General features: G+C 48.2%; 2 protein-coding genes across 11 annotated transcripts in view; one reads left to right on the forward strand and one right to left on the reverse strand.

The window, feature by feature from the left end:
- VEPH1 (ventricular zone expressed PH domain containing 1) overlaps positions 1–20,689 on the forward strand; it is a 60,623-nt gene that overhangs the window by 6,764 nt on the left and 33,170 nt on the right. For 7 of the 10 annotated variants that reach the window (XM_042042264.1, XM_042042265.1, XM_042042271.1 and 4 more), the window contains 4 exons: positions 265–334; positions 4,223–4,503; positions 4,929–5,144; positions 7,432–7,606. In XM_042042264.1, coding sequence (XP_041898198.1) covers positions 4,366–4,503; positions 4,929–5,144; positions 7,432–7,606 — 529 coding nt within the window. In that variant the 5' untranslated portion in view covers positions 265–334; positions 4,223–4,365. Of the gene's footprint in view, positions 1–264; positions 335–2,755; positions 2,972–3,796; positions 3,976–4,222; positions 4,504–4,928; positions 5,145–7,431; positions 7,607–9,111; positions 9,401–20,689 lie in introns of those variants that run through there. The other 3 variants (XM_042042263.1, XM_042042266.1, XM_042042270.1) reach the window with 3 other exon arrangements.
- PTX3 (pentraxin 3) lies at positions 11,109–16,807 on the reverse strand. The gene is made up of 3 exons (XM_042042273.1): positions 16,270–16,807; positions 15,263–15,784; positions 11,109–12,141 (listed from the first exon to the last, which is right to left on the reverse strand). Exons 1-3 carry the CDS (start codon positions 16,415–16,417, stop codon positions 11,528–11,530), a joined length of 1,284 nt encoding a protein of 427 aa, XP_041898207.1. The 5' UTR covers positions 16,418–16,807; the 3' UTR covers positions 11,109–11,527.

Below are 20,689 nucleotides of genomic sequence, written 5' to 3' on the forward strand. Positions count from 1 at the left end.
CCCCAGTTGCAAACGTCTATCCCCAGTTGCAAACGTCTATCCCCAGTGCATGGAAGTCCAAACCTGCTCTGTCCACTGCATGTGTGTGTGAATAACATCGGCCCCAGAGCTGCAGCAGAGCTGCTCTCCCCTGCCTTTAAGAGCCCAAATGATGATCAAACCCTGTTTGGTGAAAGCCAGTCATTCCTGGAGGTGTCCTGAGGGGCATTTTACAGTCTGGAAAGGCAAAGAGTAACTAACACTATTTTCCTTGTTTTCCTCCAGTGCCTTTCATCCGAGGCATCCAAAGCACTCTGCGTAATCCATGTGTTAGGCATGGCAGCATGGCTGCAAGGTAAGGAAATGGAGTTTTGCTTCCTTTTTAAGGTTACTCAAAGCTCTGGGCTGTGTCGTGCCCCAGATGACCATGGTAAAGCCAACACCTCCCAGTTCTCTACCACAAGCCTCTCCAGTTCAAGGGAATTCCCAGAAATTCCCGATCACCTTCCTCTCCCCTGTAATTTACTGGACACTCTAAGTCACATCTTTGAACCAGATGCTCGTTCCATACCTTTTGGATTTTTGACAAGTTCAGAAAATGAGCATGGCCTTGTGTTTATCAAAGAGCTTTGGCACCTGTGGTGGCTCAGCCCTTCTGTGGGGAATGAGAAATTCCATGTGGGAGCTGTGCTGCAGCATCTGAGGAGAACCAGGTGTGGTGCCCATGGCAAACTGGGTGTCACAGAGGAGGGGGGGCTCTGGTAATTAATGGGATTCCCTTGGTAGCCCTGGCTGGGCTGGGTTGGGAGTGTCCCTGTCCTCGCTGCAGCTCCAGCAAGGGAGAAACCAGAAAATCCTGTAAAGGTTCACTTAACATGAACTGCAGTGGCCTGAGTTCCCTAAAAGTTCTTAAACAGCATGAAGGCTTTCCTGCTGCGTGTTGTGTAGCACAGAGGTAGGTAAAAAATGTTATTACCCAATTCTTTGAATGCTGTGTTTCTGTTTTCAGTGGGATAACACCCAGAAAATCAAGCAGCTGGATTTACATTCCAAGTCTTTTGGAAGTTAAGGAAATTATTTTCTTGCAGAATTTCCTTCACTATAAATATATATATATAAAATAATCTTCTCCCTTCCTCTTTGGTTTAAAAGATTTTTTTTTCTTGTCCTTCTAATGTCATTCTGCAGAAGCTGAGCTCCTGATGAACTGTAAGGCTCAGCCTTTCAGCTCAAGTTCAATTGGCTTTTGGATGCCTGTAGGTCCAACTGCCCTTTTACATGGAATTTTTATTGTTAATCTTCTATTATTGGGGGAATTATTTTGCAAACAGACCAATTCAGTAGCTTCAAGCTCTGAAACCTGTCAGGCTGGCTTTTATTCTGATTGCTTCTGATAAGGAGCTTTGGTAAGAATGCTGTGCCTGCAGCAAGTGGAGAGACTCACCTTGGAGGGGAACAGCTTCAAGGTCCCAGGGAAAGGGAAAGGGTGGCTCTTTCAGCTTGGCATGAAAAGGGAAATGAGGTGTTGAAAATCAGATCAAACCTTGGAATTAATGTGGGACTGCACCAGAACCAGTGGAAGTGGTTTGTGTTATAAGCTGAGGCTTTTTTCCTGCATAACGATGACTTGAAGCTTGTTACAAGTGCTGGAGTTCCTGCTTTGTTTCCCATGTTTTTGGCCTTGGAAAGGTGTGGATTCCTGCTGTGGGTCCCCTCAGATGCAGTTCTGGGGGGGGTCCAGGCAGGATGGACAGACTTTGGCAAAACCCTTTGCCTTTTCCATTCCTTCAGTACATGGGACACAAATATAGTGAGTGAGAAAACTCTGAGGGGTGGTGTGGAGTCGAGGTGATGTAGGCTCAAGGTGATGAGATGCCTCAGGAACTATTGCCCAACCTGACCATTTAAAAAAAAAGCCTTTAAAATGACATCTTATAAGATGTGATTTGTTTTCCCTCTTGCCCAGTGCTTGCTGCCTATCAACAGCAAATCTTGTAGTGAGCAAGGAAATGCTTAAGGAACAATTCTCTTTAATGCTGATGCAAGGAAAGCATTTCCAGCACTGTTACACAATGTAAGCATTAAGAGGATTTGCTATGATTCCATTTCAAAGAGCTCACAATAAATAACTAAATGTTTTTCTGCATTATCCTGAGTGTTGTCTATAAAACTCACATAAAATTGTCTGTTCAGGTAGAGCTCAGGACCTCTCTGAGAAACTCCTCTGCACGAGCACACCCAGGGGAGGGAGGATCATTTGCAACAGGCCAAGGATCAGGGAATATCCTGAGCTGGAAGGGATGCAGGAGGATGATGAAGCCCAGCTCCTGCAGAACGGGCTGCTGTGTTTCAGAGCAGCTGATCCAAGGGAGGGCTCAATGGACCTTCCTTCCTGGAGCACTTTCCTACATTATGTTGGGCACATTTTGTTGTGCTCCTCCTGAGGGTCATGTTAAAAGCCGAAGCAAACCTCAGACCCTCTTTTGTGCTCATGTAAAGGCTACAGAACGACAGCATTTATTCCTTTGGCCAGGAAATCTCCTCTCCAGCAAGGCTGTTCACTTGTTCTCTTTCTTTCAAACAGTGGGAGCTTACTGAGGGCTTTTTCCCCTCCTTCCCAGGGAAGGATAGCTTTCCACTAACACAGAGAGTTCTGTTTCCTCTATTAAAAACAACTGCCCTCAAGTGGAGCAGGCTTTGTATTTTCCCCTGGAAACAGAGCAGCTCCTTCAGAGATAAGGCCTCCCTGCATTTGGGTTCCTTCAGTCACCTGACAGAGCCGTGGGTAACTTTTAGGCTGCTTTAGTCTGCATTCCTGGGATGCCTTCCCCGTGGCACCGCAATTAACAGCTCCATGATCCCTGCCTGCCTCCCGGCTTGCTGCTGCCTGTGCCCCTGGATGCTGCTTGGGGGGAGAGGAGCAAAGGGGCAGGCTTTGTCCCCGGAGCACCTGTGCCCATCCCTGAGGATGGCCTGGGGCAATCCCGAGCAGGTAAAAAAATCTGGGGCTTTTTGAACTTTTAGTTTTGAACTTGGCAATGGCTGAGTGTGAGTAGGCTGTGGGGTACCTGAGCTCACACCATCCCTGTGCTTCGGTGGTGGGTGATTTGTGCCTCGCGTGCCTTGGGGTTTGCAAGCTTAGCTCCTTCCTGCCTCTGCCTGATGAAATTGGGAGTCCTGTGGAATAATGGTGTTGATAGAGCTGGGGAAATTAAAACAGCCCTGTCTTGTGGCATTGTCAAGTGCAATGTACTGTCTATTCAAGTAGAGATTCTTTCAGGGACTTGCTTCCAGGAGGTTCTCAGTGTTTTGCATTGGTTTTGCCCCTTCTGTGGATGCTCCAACCCTGGCAGTGTTCAAAGCCAGGCTGGATAAGGCCTTGGGCAACCTGGGCTAGTGGGAGGTGGTTGGGATTGGATGGGCTCTAAGGTCCCTCCCAACTCCTTAACGTTTTCAGTCTGTGGCTATGTTTGACTTTTTTTCCCCCTGTAAAACAGCACGAAATAGAGCAATGGGGATTAAGGATTCTCCTTATCTCAAATAGTAATTAGAAGTGATGTAATTTGTGGCTTTGTGTGTCAAGTCAAGAGAAGAATCCAGAGGAGCTGACACCCAGAGTGAATCCACATGGGACCTAGCTCTAAGAGTTTTAGGACTCAAGTGTGGGACACTTCCCAATGTGTGACCCTGGCTCTGCCTGGCTCAGCCTCTGCTCCATTCCCCAGCCAAGGAGAAGTGCAGGGTTTCACTTCAGCCAAGGCCTTGCTTGACATGAGTTGAAAAGACCCCAGGGATCATTTTGGCAACAAAAGTGATGTTTTTTTCAAAACAAAACTCGTTTTCTTCTCAATCTTGCCAATAACGTTTTTCTGGAGTCAAGACACAACAACCCAGAAAACAAAGGAAGAGGCTTCACCTTCCTGCTCGAGCTCAACTCCTGACCAGGGAAAGGGGTTTGCAACCCTCATCAGCTGGTCCAGTCACCAGCCTGCCCAGGTAACATGCACTGAAAGGAAGAAAACCTTGGGTTCAGTTATTATGTATTTTTTAATCTAATTTTAAGCTATTTAGTGTTGGAAGGTAAAAATTCACACAGTTCACGAATGTGCTTAAGGCTGTCCCTGGGTCAGGGGGTCCTGTCTGATGCTTTCACACCCATTTAAAAATCTCTGCTGAACTGGAATATGTCAATCAATGCATTTGCTAATTTTTCTTCTTTCTATTTGTTATTGTTTTCTTTTAGACTGGGGCCAAGGAAGCCTTGAAATACAGCCCAGATTTATCCTTCATATTAAACTGATTGCTCCTGGCCAGGATTGTTCCCATTTTGTCCCCACCTGAGCGCTCCGTGCCCATGGTGCCTGCAGAGGGTGGCTGAGCAGGGCCATGCATCATCTCTTCAGGCTGGTTTTGGCACAGAAGGACCTTTCCCGGGCAGGGGATCTCTTCTCCCTGGAGGATGCTGAGATCGAAGGAAGCCTCTCTGAAGCTCTTGAACAGATCAGAATCATTAGTTCAGCTGCAGTGAGTGAAATATTGTCCTTAATAATTTTTCATGAGATTAAATATAATGTATAAATAAAGGTGGGGACATAATTTAAATTTCTGATAAGACTTGAAGAGCCAAGTGTAAGATATAAAAATGTGGTGACAAAATCTAGTTCCCACCAGCTGGTTTTCCTTCAAAGATATTTCAAGTTCATCTTTAATATGCTTTAAATAACTACTTAATAAAAATTATTATAAAGATTAAATAAGATTTCAGGGGTCCATACCTTCACAGTAATGAGAACTAAGTTCTGTGGGATGACAAGTTCCAGAGCTTAATCACGCTGAGCATTTGTTGTAAAGGTGGGTGTGGGAAAATGGACATTGGACTGCTTTGAAAACTGAATTTTGTGGGGTCCTGGCAAACCAGTTCATTGCAAATGTCCCTTCCTGTGCCCCAGGACTACCAGACCAATGACAACGACCAGGCTGTGGTGGAGATCTGCATCACCCGGATCACCGCAGCCATCCGGGAAACCGCATCCATCGAAAAGCACGGGAAAGCCCTGGTGGCCCTCTGGGAGTCGTGTCTGGAGCACAACCTGAAGCCCTCTGGGAAAGATGAGGATGCCCCACATGCCAAAATTGCATCTGACATCATGAGCTGCATCTTGCAGGTAGAACTGGGCTGGAAGCCAGCGAGTCCGGTGCACTCATTGCCAATTCAGTTCTATTTTTTAAATGCTTTTGTAACTCTTTTTTTGGGTGCTTGTGAGTGGTTGTGTTTAAAATTGAGAGCTTGGGGAATTGCCCTGTTACTGATTCCTTCTGTCCTGAAGCCACTGAGGTAGCTCATAGAGTCATGGACTGGTTTGGGTGGGAAGGGACCTTAAAGCCCATCCAGTGCCACCCCTGCCATGGCAGGGACACCTCCCACTGTCCCAGGCTGCTCCAAGCCCCAAAGTCCAGCCTGGCCTGGGACACTGCCAGGGATCCAGGGGCAGCCACAGCTGAGCTACAAAAGTACATTTACTGCTCCCTGAAACAGAGCTGTTATTGGCAAGTTCCTTTGCATTAAAAAAAAAGGGTATAAAATGAGGTTTTACAGCAGATGTGGGGGACAGTTGGAACAATAAGGAATATCTGCCAGCTGGGCTGGATCTCAGGCAGGTCTCTGTTGATAGCAGCAGCAGGGAGGTCCCCAAGGTTTGCAGACATCACTGTATCACTTTATTGAAATCTGCTCTTCATTGTCACCTCCACATTTTCGAAGTGTGCCTTCCTGCCCTGATGTTTATCATGGATCAAATGAAACCTTTCTCCTTCCCTCTGAATTCAGACCTTTTCTTAACTAAGGATTTTATCTTTATTGGAAGAGGGGGGAAAAGAACTGTTCTTTGGAATTCTCTTAGATCTTTTAAATGCTAGTCAGAGAGCCAAGCCTTATCTTCCCATTCTTTGTGTGGAGTAGCAGAGCAATAACTTGGAGCAGCATTTGGCTCCTGCTCAGTGGTGTCTCAGCCAAACATAACGAGGCATTATGTTGATTTAAACATGCTGCTGCAGAAAGCTCCATTTATTTGAAGGGCTTTTCTCATTAAAGATGCAGCTCTCGGTCATATGGCAGCTGCCAGAATTATCTGTCTTGACACCAAGGGGTGGCTGCAGCCCCTTCTTCCTCAAGGGTCTCTGGAAGGGAGTGTCCACTGCTTGGCAAGTCTGTGCTCCAAGGAAAAACCCTCAGAGCCACTTAAACTCTGTGGAATAACAGATTTGGGGTTTTCTCAGTCTAAATTTATTCTGTTCAGAGCTGCTCCAGAATGGAAGTCCAGAAAGTTTGCTCTGCCTTCCTTTGCACTGTTCTGTTGCTGTCTGAAATGTCTGGGTTCCAGGGGTTGCCTGGGATTTCAGCTGCTAATTAAACATAATCACATTGCAGGATTATTTTCAGAAACAGGGATGTGCTCCAGTTTCAAAGAGCTGCTCAGAACTGACTGGAGAGCAGAGCACTGGTTAAGGAGGCTCCAGAGGAAATGGAGGTCCCCAGTTCCACACAAATGTGTCCTGCTGGTGTGGGAATTTAGCAGGCACTGGATGTGTGTGGTTTGTACACATAATTTGTTGTATAAACAATAGCAGAAAACCTATTCTGACCTTGATTCAAAACCCAAGTTATACACACAGGGACCCTGGGGTTCCTGACGCTTGGAGACATTTTAGGGAGAGGAGTTTGCAGTCCTGGAAAACCTCGGTGTTCAGAGAAATTGGCTGGAGTTTCCCAGAGCAGCTGGGGCTGCCCCTGGATCCCTGGCAGTGTCCCAGGCCAGGCTGGACACTGGGGCTGGGAGCAGCCTGGGACAGTGGGAGGTGTCCCTGCCCATGGCAGGGGTGGCACTGGATGGGCTTTGAGGACCTTTCCAACCCAAACCACTCTGGGATTCTGTGAGTTTAAATAACAAAAAGAAATCCTAATGATTACAGAATAATTATTGATCAATACTAAAGCTATTACATTGTGAGCAAGTTCCCAGGGCAGTTACTGGGAGTGGCTGCTCCAAGGTGTTTCCTGTGCTTTGGGGCTGATGGATACAGCCTCTGTCTTCCCAGGGAGCACCAAACACAAAATTTCTTGCTAGAAATGTTAACATTTAATTAGTGCACTTCATTTCTTATATATCTTATTTATATTTATTTATATTTATGCACCACATATGTTATTAGTGCACTTCTGCTTCCTCTAGCAGAAGATAAAAATAGGGCCATTATTAACATTTCCTGCTGCAGTAGTTTTAAATTTCTGTATGTGCTCTTTCTTTGACGCCTTCCTTCACTGGTGGTACCAAAACATGGCCTTTCTGGACAGGTTTTTTGCTCTTTTCCCCTTGTTGCTTTGACTTTTGTTCCCCTACTCTGCCCAGCATGAGACTTTATATAAATCATTTTTTTTTCCCCGTGTTTTTGCAGAATTACAACCGGCCTCCAGTGATGGCCTTGGCTGTGCCAGTGGCAGTGAAATTCCTGCAGAGGGGCAATAAGGAGCTGTGCAGGAACATGTCCAGTTACCTGTCCTTGGCTGCCATTGCCAAGGCAGAGCTGCTGGCCGAGCACACAGAAACCATTGTCAGGAGTGTCCTTCAAGGTAGGCCCACCCCAGAGTTTGGGTTTAGTCCAAGTGTGTGACCATTAGATCAGTGAGGCTGTGTTGGGCATGCACAGAACCATTATCTTACAGAATCAGTCAATCACGAAGGGTGGGAAAGGCTCCAGGATCAATCCAACCATTAAACAAATCATGCATAAAAATGTATGAGATGTATAAAGCAGACCTATGGAAATATCTATAAATGTGATCAAATGTATTAATCGCACGCTAATAACAGACTGTATCAAGGAATATGTGAATTTACTGCACCTCTGGAAGTTTTGGTATGGATTGGCTGACCCACAGGGCAGGAAATACATCTGTCCTTGTTAATATTCCCTGCTAATGGACTCCAAAATACCAGCCCTGATATGAGGCACCAGCCTTGGAGCTCTTATCCTTCCTCTTAGTGTCGCTGGCAAGGCTCCAAAAGAGAAATGGGAATGAAATTAATCCCATTCTGTGGTGAAATAGTCAGATGGAAGATATAAAAGCTTTGTAGTGGTTCTTTAATTTTGCCTATGTTATTAGCTTTATATAGAACAATGTTGCTAAGCTCTTTACATTTTATTTTTTGTGGTTTAAAAAGCCAAAAGTATTTGTTCCTCTATAAAAGGAAGTCCAATTGAATTGGAGTAATAAAGTTCACAGTGTTTGTTGCAGTACAGTGCTACTGCAGTGGTAAAATCACTGTTCTCCTTCAAGTAGGGGCAATAGCAGCAAATAGCAATAACTAATTATTAAAAGAACGTCGTTATGAAGATGTTCAGCCCTCAAATTAAATGTGTGCATGCTGTATTTATTAATTTAAAAATTAACTTATTAATTTATTCTTCCAAGGCTTACTATTAATGTGTTAACGCCGTGCGTTGCCACTTGTAACTCTGGGGTAGGAACAGAAAGAAACAGTGAATATATTCACAGCTTTGGGAAAAGCGATTCCCGCTCACAACCGGAGGTTTCAGCACGGCCGAGCCGTGTACTTCTGTCCTTGCACCAGCAGATGTTGCTGTGGATAGCAGGTTTGGGAATTCCAGCCTGGAAGAGGCTGCTTTGAACGGGCAGAATGATGCGGTTTGTGTAGCGGCTTCATGGCCCTGCACACAATTCGTGTTTGAGGCGTGAAAAGCTGGGTTCGCAGCAGGCTGCGAGCTGCCCTGAGAGTGTGTTCGTGCAGGGGCACGGGGAGCGGGAGGCAGAGCTGCTGAGGATGGATTTCCGAGGCTGTTTGTGGAGACAAAGCCGCGTTGTGGGGCTGCACAGACGGCGCCCAGCCTCGTGGCACCAGGCACAGCAAACTTTGGCCCCTTGCCTGCAAATGTTGGAGAGGAACTGGAGCTTTTTATGACTTGGGGCAACTCTTTGGCTGCATAACCGGGTTCTTATCTTCTTAGCTAAAAAGGAGCTCTTTAGAAGGAGTTTGGGCGCTCTGCTCCAGCGGGTGTGGGCTCGGAGCACGCCTGGGCTGCCGGCCCTGCGCTGGCACCGGCCCTCAGCACCAGGGCTCACCCAGATTTATTCCCATTCCCAGGGGACAGCAGCAACTCTGCCCTGTAATCCAAGAGTCCCGTGGCTGCTCCACCTTCCAAAGGAGTTCAGGCATCCCGTGGTGCTGGGCTGTGGCTCAGCCTCGCTCCTTCACTTGTGTTGGCAGTGCAGGAGCGGGATTGCAGGGGCTTGTCCATAACTGGAGCCCAAATTCCCCCCAAATACTGTTTCCTTGGTGTTTTCCAGACTGTTGACTAAGGAAGGTGTAGTTGAGGAAGGAAGGAGAGAAGTGTGCTGGTGGAGGTGAGTTGTGGTGCTGGGCTGTGGGAAAGCTTTGTTGGTCCTGGGAGGTGGTAAGGGAAGAGCACAGCACTTGGGAAGAGGGAAGTTTTCCCAGCGAAGTCAGGGAGGATGGAAGGACTGGCTTTGCCTTGGCTCCTCTGCCAAACCTGAGCACAGATAGCTGAAGGCTCCTTCCAAGACAAAGCATTTCAGGTATGAGCTGCAGTAAGAGAAGCAGCCAGGAAGGATTTCTGGGGATCTTTCTGAGGATTTTCCTTTTCCTGCTGCATTTCGTGGACATTTGTTTTCACTTAATGGAGGGCACTGAACAGAGGGAGGATTTGACAGTGGTTTTGCCTTTGCACAATGTTGGGACCCCAAGTGTTTTTGTAGCTCTGAAGATCTGGGTTTTGGCTGCCAGAGATGAACAGAGGTAATATTTCATTGTTCTCTAGCTAAGGTTATTTGCAGATATTACTTAGCGAGGGATTTTTGTCAAGTTTACTGCCAAGCGTTTATAACTTAGATACATTTTTATTGCAGGGTAACAGGAGAAATTCCAGCAATCAGGGCAATTCTTTTTCCCTTAAATAAGCAGTGCTGCCAAAACTTTGGAGCAGGTCGTATAACTTTAGGTATGAAGCACAACCCCCTTGAATGGCACAGGAAAGGGGAATTTACCTTTTTTTACTACTTTTGTATCTGGGCAGCAAGGATTTGTCATGGTCAGGAGGAAGCGTAGCAGCAACATGTCAGTAAATTTGTCAAAGTGTGTTCTTAGGACATCTGTAGAGAATGAGAGAGACGTGGAAACATGGGAATAGAGAAGAAGGATGGGCTGCTTCCAGGGGGAATAGGAATTGCTTTGAATAAGACATGCCTCATGATAACTTGTTCAGAGGTTTGTTTCAACAGGTAGCAAGTAATGGTTCTTGTTAATGGTTACATATCCAGTAAGCAGCTATTCATCATTCTCTGCTTGTGCTCTGTTTTCTACATGAAAATCATCACCAGCTCCTCGGCTCTCTGCAGCTGCCATTGTGCTCTGTATCCAGCCCTAGGCTTTTACTGGATTTGGGATAAGTGTGTGTGAGAGAGAAGAGAATCACCGGCAATGAGCAGCAATTCTGTCTTGTGCAAGCCCCCTGAGGGCAGCAAACAAGCCCAAATGTACCTCAAAACCTGGCCCCAGAGGGCTGGGATTGTGCATGGGGTCTCTCTGCTCCTGTGAGATGTTGCTATTTATGTTTTCTCTATCAGCAGCTAAAACTTCGTGGTTCAAAACATGGAAAAAGTCCCATTTGGGACTTGGCTCAGAATTTTGGTTTATGAGACCAGTAGAGAGTTTTAGTCTAGTAAAGTATCTTTATTTACAAAACAACTTTACAAAAATAATTTCAATAAAATTATCACAAAGTCAATGTACAATATAATACAGCTGCATTTTCTCCCAATGTAGCATTAGATTATGATGGGGAATATTATTTTTATATCGATCTGTGGCATAAATAATGCTGTAAACAAGGAGCTAGCTTTCTTAAGAGTCTACAAATTACTAACAATGACTAATAGACAACACATCCCTTGACTTGGGTGGTTCCTCTGTAAAATTCACATTTTAACACTATAGAATACAAGGATTGGAAGAGCCTGGAATGGTTTGGGTTGGAATGGACCTTAAAGCTGATCCCATCCCATCCCTGCCATGGGCAGGGACGCCTTCCAGTAACCCAGGTTGCTCCAAGCCCCATCCAACCTGGCCTTGGATGCTTCCAGGGATCCAGGGGCAGCCACAGCTGCTCTGTCTGTTCTCCAAAGCTCAGCAGGGATGTCAGGAGCACGGTTTGGCTCCTGAATGTCCATGGTGACCCTCACTTTATACATCAGAAAACCCTGCACTGGAGAGACAGAGCTGCCTGACCCCAGGAACAGCTTTTCCAATGCCATGCCTTGATCTGTGGGTGTGTTTTCAGTGTTCTTCCAGGACAGCAGGCAGAGATCGAATCCCATCTCCGCAGTATCTCAGTCTGTGAACTTGCAGCGCTGATATTCCTTGGGAATTCCAGAGACAGGGGCTCCTGCAGCTCTGGTCACTGTAATATTGACGTTCAGCTCTGTGAAGTCCACGCCCTGGGCAGAAACCAGGCTTTAGGACACGTACTGGGCTCCTCCATAGGGCAGCACCTCCGTGACCCCCCAGCCCACGATGTTGCCCCGGGTGCCACAGGTGTCCCCCGCGCTCTGGGCTGCCACCTCGGCGGGGCTGAGCACTCGGTCCCACAGGTTAAAGCCAGTCAGCTTCCCCGAGAAGGCCAGGGCTTCATCAAACCCCCCTCCCACGCAGCAGCCGTTCTTCTCCTGCCCGAGCTGCAGGATGCCTCCGTCGGGAATGGTGTGAGCACCAGCCAGGTCCAGGGCGCTGGCTGCGAGCTCCCCCTGCGCCCACAGGGCTGCGGATCCGTTCTCCGAGCTCCAGGTGCCACAGAGGTGGAGCCACTTCCCAGGAATAACCACATTTCTGGCAGCCAGCTTGTGCTGGGCACCCCCCACAGCGAGCACGGCCAAGTCCCGGCTCAGGTACAGCTGGATTTCGTAGGGGTTGAACTTGGTTCCGTAGGAGAAGACGATGGTTTTGTCCAAGGCCTCGGTCGCCTTGAGCCAGATGCAGGCAGTGAAGGAGCGCAGGCTCATTCCAGCGGTCGGGTGGACGCTCCCAAAGATCTTTCTGGAGCGCATGGGGAACAGAATCGCGGTTTCACAGCCTGGAAAGGTTTAGAATGTTGTCAGGTAAATAAGAACTGGTTTATTTGTGTGTGCACAGCATAGCATGGAATCATTAAGGTTGGACAAGACCTCTACAATCACCAAGTTGTGGCTGCCCCAGGATCCCTGGCAGCGTCCAAGGCCAGGTTGGACAGGGCTTAGAGCACTTGGGATAGCGAAAGGCGTCCCTGCCTGTGGCAGCTGGGATTGGAATGAGATGATCTTTAAGATCCCTTCATCCCAAACCTTCCATGATTCTGTGGAGTCCGACTCCAGCCCAGCACCACCATGCTCACCACTAAACCAGGCCTTCAGGTGCCACATCCACCCGTTTTTGAACACTTCCAGGGATGAGGACTCCATCACTTCTCTGGGAAGTCTGTCCCAATGCCTGATCCAGTGCTTGCTTCCAGGCTTCCCAAAGGGAGCTGAGAGCTCAGCTGATCCAGTGGGATGCAGGACCCCACCCCAGGATGCTGTGAAGGAGCTGCCAGAGCTGATGGAGGAATTTGCTGGACACTATGGCAAGGGATAATCCGGCTGCAGGAGTCTCTCTGCTCTTCCCTGCCTGCACGCGTGGGGCACTGTGCAGTCCTGTGACATCCACGGCATCTCCAGGGTTAACGCAGCCTGCCTGCCCTGCCACGTCCCTTGGGAAGGCCAGCTTCCTGAGGCCCTGAATGCAGCACCACCTGGGAGAGGGACTCCTTTAGCCCTTGAAATTGGGTAATTATGCCAGGTAATTGGGTAACCTTCCCTTGGTGCCACTGAGGTCTTGATTTATCCTCTGTTCTAAGTGCGGAGTAGTGAAAATACCAACGCTGTGCTGAGGGAAGGGGGTCAGGGATCCCCTCAAACAACAGGTTTGGATACTGTGGCATTCCCAGGATAGGGTGGGAGGCTGTGCCATCATGGGCATCAGGGCACAGGAGCTTCTGAAAAGCAGAAAATGTTGGCAGGAACATGCTGAGATGGGTTTGCTTATTTAATTAAGATAATGGCTCCCTTTCCTGGCCCTGCCCTTAGGATTTCTTGGTCAGGAACATTCATGGGCACTGGTTAAACAGGGGAAATTATGAGACAACTGATACTTTTAAACTAGTTCTTCTCTCGTGTCCGATTCATCAAAGTGCTGATAACAGAAATTAGATCAATTAAAACCACTAACAGAAATTTATGCAACTTGGGAAAGCAACTGGTGGTCACTAAAGCCAAGACATCTCTGGTGGTTTCTGTGCTGTTCCTTGGTTGTACCTAAGTTAATATCCAAGGTGACAGGAGGGAACAAGCAGCCCCTTCTCCAATTAAGCTGCTTCATTTCCTGTTTAAAGAAGCTGGAGGATCTGAAATGTCTAAAACGTGTGTGGAAATTTCTGCTCCAGGGAATGAAGGATTCTTTGTGCCCTCCAGGACTGAGCTGCTGTGGTATTTCATGGGCTGCTTCCCTCCAGCTTTGAGCAGATTTTACATCTCCTATTTGACCCTTTTGAGGAGGGGCAGGGTCAGTGAGCAGCTGCTGGGGAGTCTCCTTAAAATGCTACTTAGGAGCACTATTGTGAAAAAGCTTTTAATTAGCAGGCTTTCAGGCTTTATTATCAAAGCTGAATCAAAATTAAAACCAGCCTCAGTGAAGAACAAAAAAGTGTGATTAGAAAACCCCTCAAGTGTATGGCTGGCAGTAAGTCAAGATGTGAGAAATTAAAGTCAGTTGCTAAAAATTCCCTTGAAAAAAAAATATCTGGAGAGATACTCTGGAAGTACTTAAAATGTAGCCTTTAAATTAAGAAGTATGGTGGTTGTATGTAAAATCATGTAGGAACCAGTGGAAATAAACTGAATTTCCACTGATGATCCTCAAAGCAGATCGAGTTTGTTGCTCTCACCTAGAGCAGAGTAGCACTAGGCTGGCTGGGTTACAGGGAGATAAGGAATGAGATCATGCTCTCTGCGAGGTTTGTGTTTGGGGAGAAGAGGAATATGCTCAAAGATCCACTCCCAGCACACAAAGATTTCTGAGGTGTGGTGATAAAGCAGTGAAAACAATTGACTTCTAAAGCTGAGTTGGTGCCCGGCATCAAAGGATGGATTCGGGCAGGCTGTAAAAGCTTTGATGTAAACGATGCTGTGGCTGTGTTGTTGCCTTGGCTTTAGCAATTACAGGCTGCTCCTCTTTGCTCCCTGCTGTAAGAGTTCACTCTGGAGATGCTGCACCCCCTCCTTCCTAGGCACCCACCCTGCGGGGGTAGATTTTGGGCGGGGGGTTAGGTTGCAGTAACTTATATTTGTGTAAAACAGAGCCATTAATCAGCACTGGGAAGCCAGGCAGTGACAGCTCGCTGGTGGGCAGGGTGATACCAATGCAGTTTATCTGGCACATGCTAATTTGGCACCCACACTTTAAACAAATGAGGGGCTGCTCTGCCACACCCAAGCTGCTGCTTTTTGGGGTGTCTCGTTGCACTGCACAGAAAAGCTGAGTTGGGATTTGAGGTCTGAGCCCACCTTTCTATGGCCACGTCACTGAGCAGAGCAAATGTTTTGGAAGGGGGAAAATCCCCCAAGCAACAGCAGCACGGGTTACTGGTTTCTCTGTGCCAGAAGGAATATTCTGCCCTGACCCTGCATGCAGGGAATGTGCCCTCCCTGCCCTGGAAGTGTGCTTGGCTGGCAGCAGCAGCATGTCCAGCTCTTGGGCACTGGAGTTGGTGAGGAGATGTTAATTTAGGAAGAGGAAGGAGTAGCAACAGGAGAACAGGAGAGTCCTGTGGCTGGTGTGAATGCACACGAGTCACCAGCTGGGAAGGCAAAGGCTGAGAGAACATAATCTGGATGTCTAAAATACATTTGCTGCTCTCTGACAATGGCTTTGATCTCGGAGAGCCCGGAGGAGGTGGGATCCTGGCTGGCTCTGCCCTGCACAAGGACTTTGATGAAACCTTTCTTTCATCCCACGTTTGAATAGCTCAGTGCCTCTTTTCCCACAAGTTCTGGGGTTCCCCCCTTTATGCATAGCCTGTTCAAAGCTGCCCTGCTGCTCCTGAGGTTGCTTTGGAGGAGTTTGTGGATCCCTGTTTGGAAGGGCCCTCCCCAGAGCTCTCGGGTGGAGCACACTGGACTTACCCGCTGGCAGCAGGTGCTGAGCCGCCCATTGCTGCGATGCCCTCAGCTCAGCCCGGGTCTGCTGCAGCTCCTTCCACACCGAGTTCAGGATGAGATTGTCCCCTCTGCTGGCATCGAATTTATCCTGCTGCAGAGCTGTTTCCTGCGCCTGCTCCTCGGCCCTCCTGTGCCAGGCGCTCTCCAGCCAGCCCAGCCTCACGGACACGTTGTGGCTTAGCTGCAGGACGTGCTCCAGAACCTTCCCTTGCTCCGACTCCTGCAGCCTCCTGGCCTCCTCGGCCTGGTCCCTGCTCCTCACCAGCACCTGCTCCACCTGGGCCACCACGTGGGAGGTGACAGTGGCGAAGGTGCCCGCCAGGGTGGTGGTGAGCTGGCTCAGCTCTGCCTTCAGGGTCTGCAGGTCCGCCCTGGGGAGCTCCTCCAGAGCCTGCAGCATCATGTTCTCCTTCATCTGCGAGTTCTCCAGCATGATGAACAGCTTGTCCCACTTGCTGTGCTCCCGCTGGCAGTCGCACGAAGCAGCTGGAAGGGAACATACGGATGTCACTATTCCTTTGTACTGAGTTTTAAATGGCAGCGTTTGGCAAAATCTGGCTCTGTGCAAGGCTTGTGCTCTCCAGCCTGTCACAGAACCACGGACTCACAGACTGGTTTGGGTTGGAAGGGACCTTAAAGACAATCTGGTTCCAGCCCCTAACCATGGTGGGGCCAGTGCCTTTCCCTCTGTATCAGGACAGAACAGTGCAGTGGTGTGGCTACAGAGATCCTAAACCTCTGTGCCAGCAACACCTTTTGCAGAAAAACCGAGAGATAAAGAGTCTAAAGCACAGTCCAAGGCACCCCATGCAAGGGCTTTACCATTATTGCCCAAAAGAATCTGCTGCTACAAGCACGAGCTTCTCCCTCTAAAAAACGGAAAGTATGTTTGCAGTAATAACTCGTACAAGAGCGAGGCAGCAACGACGGCAGTTCTGCACTTAACCCAAATTCAGTTTGAATTTACTGACCTTCCTCAGTCCCAGGGACAGGACCTTCGATTTCGTTATCCAGGTTCACGTACATGAGCTCGTAGTCATTGTCTTCATCCAGCACAGAGCCAGAAGCCCTGAAAACACAGAACAGCGTGAGCAGAGAGAGGAGTTCTTGGGGCAGCATTCTCGTGGCCGCTTCCTGACAATCGCGGGGCTGCGTGGAGCTGCTCGGGCTGCAGCAGAGCCGGGACTGTGCGAGCGCTGCGAGCGCCTAATAAAGGCTGCGAGCGCCTAATAAAGGCTGCGAGCGCCTAATAAAGGCTGCGAGCCCCTAATAAAGGCTGCGAGCGCCTCGGGCCGAATGAATGAGCGGCCGCGCTGTAACCGGAGCGCTCCCGGCCGGGAGGGGCAGGGGGCGGGCAGCGAGCTCGATCCCAGCCCTCCGGGCTTGCCCGGGGATGTTCTGAGGGGTCGGGGGCAAAAAGGGGGGGAAGCTGCTCTTGCCCCAGGGCGGATTGGAACGTGCAGCGACGCGAGGGGCTGGGAGCGCTCGCACTGCGCTGGCCGAGCCGGTTGCGGTGTTTTGTGTTATTTGTGGAAAAGAAGGCGTTCCCTGCAAGTTCAGTTTGTGGTCGGTGTGTGCCAGGGCTCTGGAGGGGATTGGTAGAAAAATAAACATACCTGGAGTTGCTTTGGATATACGTGTCTGGTTTAGCTAAATAGTGCAGCTTTTTTTGAGAGTTAGGCACTGTTATATAATAAATTCTGTTATATACCAACAGTTTATTGCTTTAAGCAATAGGGGAGAACTCTTAAGGGGTTCTTAACAGCTTGCTAGGGTTCTGCTTTTCCAGCCCTAATTAGCACTTACACCACTATCACTCCGTGGATAATTTGTTAGTGCTGTATCCCGTTTTGGGAAATGTAAGTCTGCAGCTGCACGATCAGGGCTGTGTCTGTTACCTTTGAAAAAGCAAAGCAAGGTGCTTTTGGATGAGACATTGATTTAGTCTAAGTATTATTGGTATTAATCTGGTTTAAATTCTGTAATCTTATTGGTTCAACAGGCCATTAATCATGTCAGAGATGCTTTGCATGGGTGAGATTAGGGGTGATCTCATACAAGTTATGTATTGGCTATGAAATATCCAGAGAACAGCAAAAAACTCCTCCTGTGATTACATCTAACTTGGAATCTGTGTTTCCCTTTCCCTGTGTCTCTGGTTTTGCTTATACAAACCTGCACTACCTGTGCCTTGGGTATTGGGGAGGAATTCCTCTTTGTGGGGGTGGTGGGGACAAGGTGGGGATTGGAGCTTGGACTCTGATCCTGGAGGTCCTTTCCAACCAAAATGATTCCATGATTTTCAGGTAGATATGTGCCTAACCTGAGTCATCCTGGGGGAAAAATTAGTGTTTGGGCTTTTGTCTTTGGAAACTCCCTTCGGAGTGAAAATCCATCTGCCCATGGGGCACTGCAATGTGCTCCAGGGCCCTTGTTCTTCCCAAGCTCTCTGTGCTGCTGGATGGCAGAGCTGGAGCTCGGGACAGCCTTTTCCACGAAGGAAGCAGGGCTGGCACCACCCAGCCACGCCCTTGGGGTCCCTCCTTGCCTGCCATGCAGCCCTGGAGTGTCCCCAGCTGCAGCACACTTTGTGCCGGAACTGTCTCTTTCCCAGTGTGAGGTCTGCTTGGGAAATGTGCGGGAATCTAATCTGGAAAGTATTGGGGGTCAGGGTGGCAGGGGAGGAAGAGGGAAGGAAGGTATTTAGGGAGTTGAGTGGGATGTTTTTCCATTCTCACACAACAAACATATTTTCAGGCTCTTAGTTTAGACTGAGGCAGATGAAGCAAGATTGGGAAAAAGTGAATTATTCGTAATTCCCAATATTGCCTCCGGCTGTCTGAGCTCTGGGAATCAGGAGGTTGGGGAGCTGTGTGTGCATAAATCCCCGTGGATTTATGTGTGACATACAGAGGTATGACAAACAAACAGCTCTGAGGATCCCTTGCTAACTCAAACATGAAAAGACCAGAAAATGGCCAGCTGGGTTGTGCTTGATGACCTTTCTTGAGGTCTCTGAAGAACAGACCTAAACTGGGCTATCGGGGATTATTTACACGTGTGCACACAGGTTCTTCACTTAAAAGCAATTCCATGTCAGTGAGGTCACTTCAATCTCGATGCAGAGGGAGGGGATTGCTCTGATTGCCTTTGCTTTTCATTTATCTTGGTTAGGGAATATCAGCCCAGCGGTGTTTGCTGCAGGAAACTGCCCAAAGCTGCACTTGCACAAAGTATTTTTTGTTCCGAGAGGTTTGGTGGCTGCAGTCCATCGTGGGATTGCATCACTCCTCTGATACACCCCACGCTCCAAATGCTCGTTTGCCAGACTAAATAATCAGTCTTCCTTCCCAGATCCCTTCCTATCCCTGACATCCCAGCTTAGGCAATAGCATGGCTCAGGCTGGTGTCTTTCCTTGCTCAAAGCTGTTATTTTTATTACTCCCTCTTGGATTCCTTCCCATCACACTTCTATAGCTGAGAGGAATTTTGCCTGTCCAGGAATACGGGGATTTCATCTTTTGCAGTTGTTGCTGAAATTTGACTGGAGGGTAAGGGCTCTGCTCCATGTGGGCAGAAAACTTCCTAAGCAAGGGCAAGTGCAAAGAAAGGACTTAGTGCTGGAAGCACGACGTCATCCGGAGAGGAAATAATTTTTGGTGTATTCAGTATGAAATGTTTCAATTTTGAACTATGACATGAGTCTAGAAAAGTTCCAGTGAATCCATCCTGTCACCTTTTTATCATTGAGAATCCCGAGCTGGAAGGGACCCCCAAGGATCATCCAGTCCCACCCCTGGCCCTGCACAGACACCCCAACAATCCCACCCTGTGCCTCCCTGGGAGCGGTGTCCAAACACCCCTGGGGCTCTGGCAGCCTCGGGGCCGTGCCCAGCACCCTCTGGTGAAGAACCTTTTCCTGATGTCCAAGTTCTCCCTTTGGGGGGATTGGTGCTTGGCATCAATCCCATGGAGTGTTAGTGGTGACACTTTTTATCCACATCCACTGGGAACATCAGGAAGAGCCCAGGGAATGTGGTTAGAAAATGGCCAGAATGGAGCAGCTTGCTCATCTTTTCAGGGTGATTCATCAGCAAATCTCTTTCTGGTGCCCCTGGCCTTTGTGATTGTGTAGAACAGAACAAGATAAATTTGCTGTGGGGTGGGAGTGGGGTCTGACCTCGCCTTTGGCACTGCTGGGGCTGCACAGGGGGCTCGGAGCGGCCTTCGGGCAGCAGCCAGGGATTCTCCAGGCAGGAGAAGGTGCAGAAGTGTGGCTGGCTGGAGTGGAGAGACACTCCTGCGAAGGATCAGGACCCCTCAGGGATCATTACGAGCTGTTGGGCTCAGAGCTGTCTGAACCTGAAGTGAGTTATGTGCTTGTTTCTTGGCTCAGGGGGGAGCTTGTGAGACCCAACCGTGTCCTGGGGTGTATTTCTGTATCCTGCAAGAGCCCCACGTGCTCCAGCCTGAACCCAAATATCCTTTTGCTACCATCCATGAACAGATCTGCTTATCTTCCAAAGTTATCCAGCTCAGATTTAAATGGGAGAAAAAGCAGCAGGCCAGAGAGCTGATTCCTCTTGGAAACCAAATCCAAAGAGACCGTGAGGACTTCCAAGGGTTTACAGAAAGGAGCCATGCTAGGTTGAAATAGGCAGATGTTTTCCATATGTTGCTCAAGTGAAACTTAAATCCATGGAGGCAGGCATGTACTGCAATGTGAAGTTATATATTTTGGTATGAGCCTGGGCTTCAAATTGCATTATGCACAGACATCTTAAGAAAACGTGTGAGAGAGGGTTTAGCATATCTCTGTCTGTCTGCAGTTGGCTCTCTCTGGCTCCTTTCTATTCCTGGAAATGGCACCCTTAACTATTTCTGTTCAAATGTGTGTTTAGTTCTCTATCAACCAACTATTCCTTTCATATGATGCTTATTTAATTTGAAAATCTGCATCTCAGCAAAGAAGAATTATAGTTTTTTTCTTTTGCTGGTTTTGTCGTTTTTCTTTGTAGTTTCTTTGTCATTTCTCTCCTTCTTTCTCTCTTCTTTTGTTTCTCTGTTAATTGAAATCACACTTAGTTTGGCCTAGGACTCAACAGAGCATCATCTAAATCTGAAAGTTTATTAAGCAGTGTTCTCATGATATTCAGAAATAAAATGATAATTAATAGGAATTAGTGGGGATTTTTTACACAATGTTGTTACGCCTGCAATGATTTGTTCTATTTTGGTAATTTATTTGGCTTCTTGGCCAAATATATAATTTCCTGCAGCTTTATGCCTCCCTGGTTTTGTACTGATGATCCTTCAAAGCCAGGTTGGAGCAACCTGGTGTAGGGAAGGTGCCCAGGGCAGGGGTGGAACGAGATGAGCTTTAAGGTCTCT

Source organism: Corvus kubaryi, unplaced genomic scaffold (assembly GCF_017639235.1).
Source record: "Corvus kubaryi isolate FWS band 111438036 unplaced genomic scaffold, C.kubaryi_AGA036_p1.0 37397, whole genome shotgun sequence".
Taxonomy (NCBI): domain Eukaryota; kingdom Metazoa; phylum Chordata; class Aves; order Passeriformes; family Corvidae; genus Corvus; species Corvus kubaryi.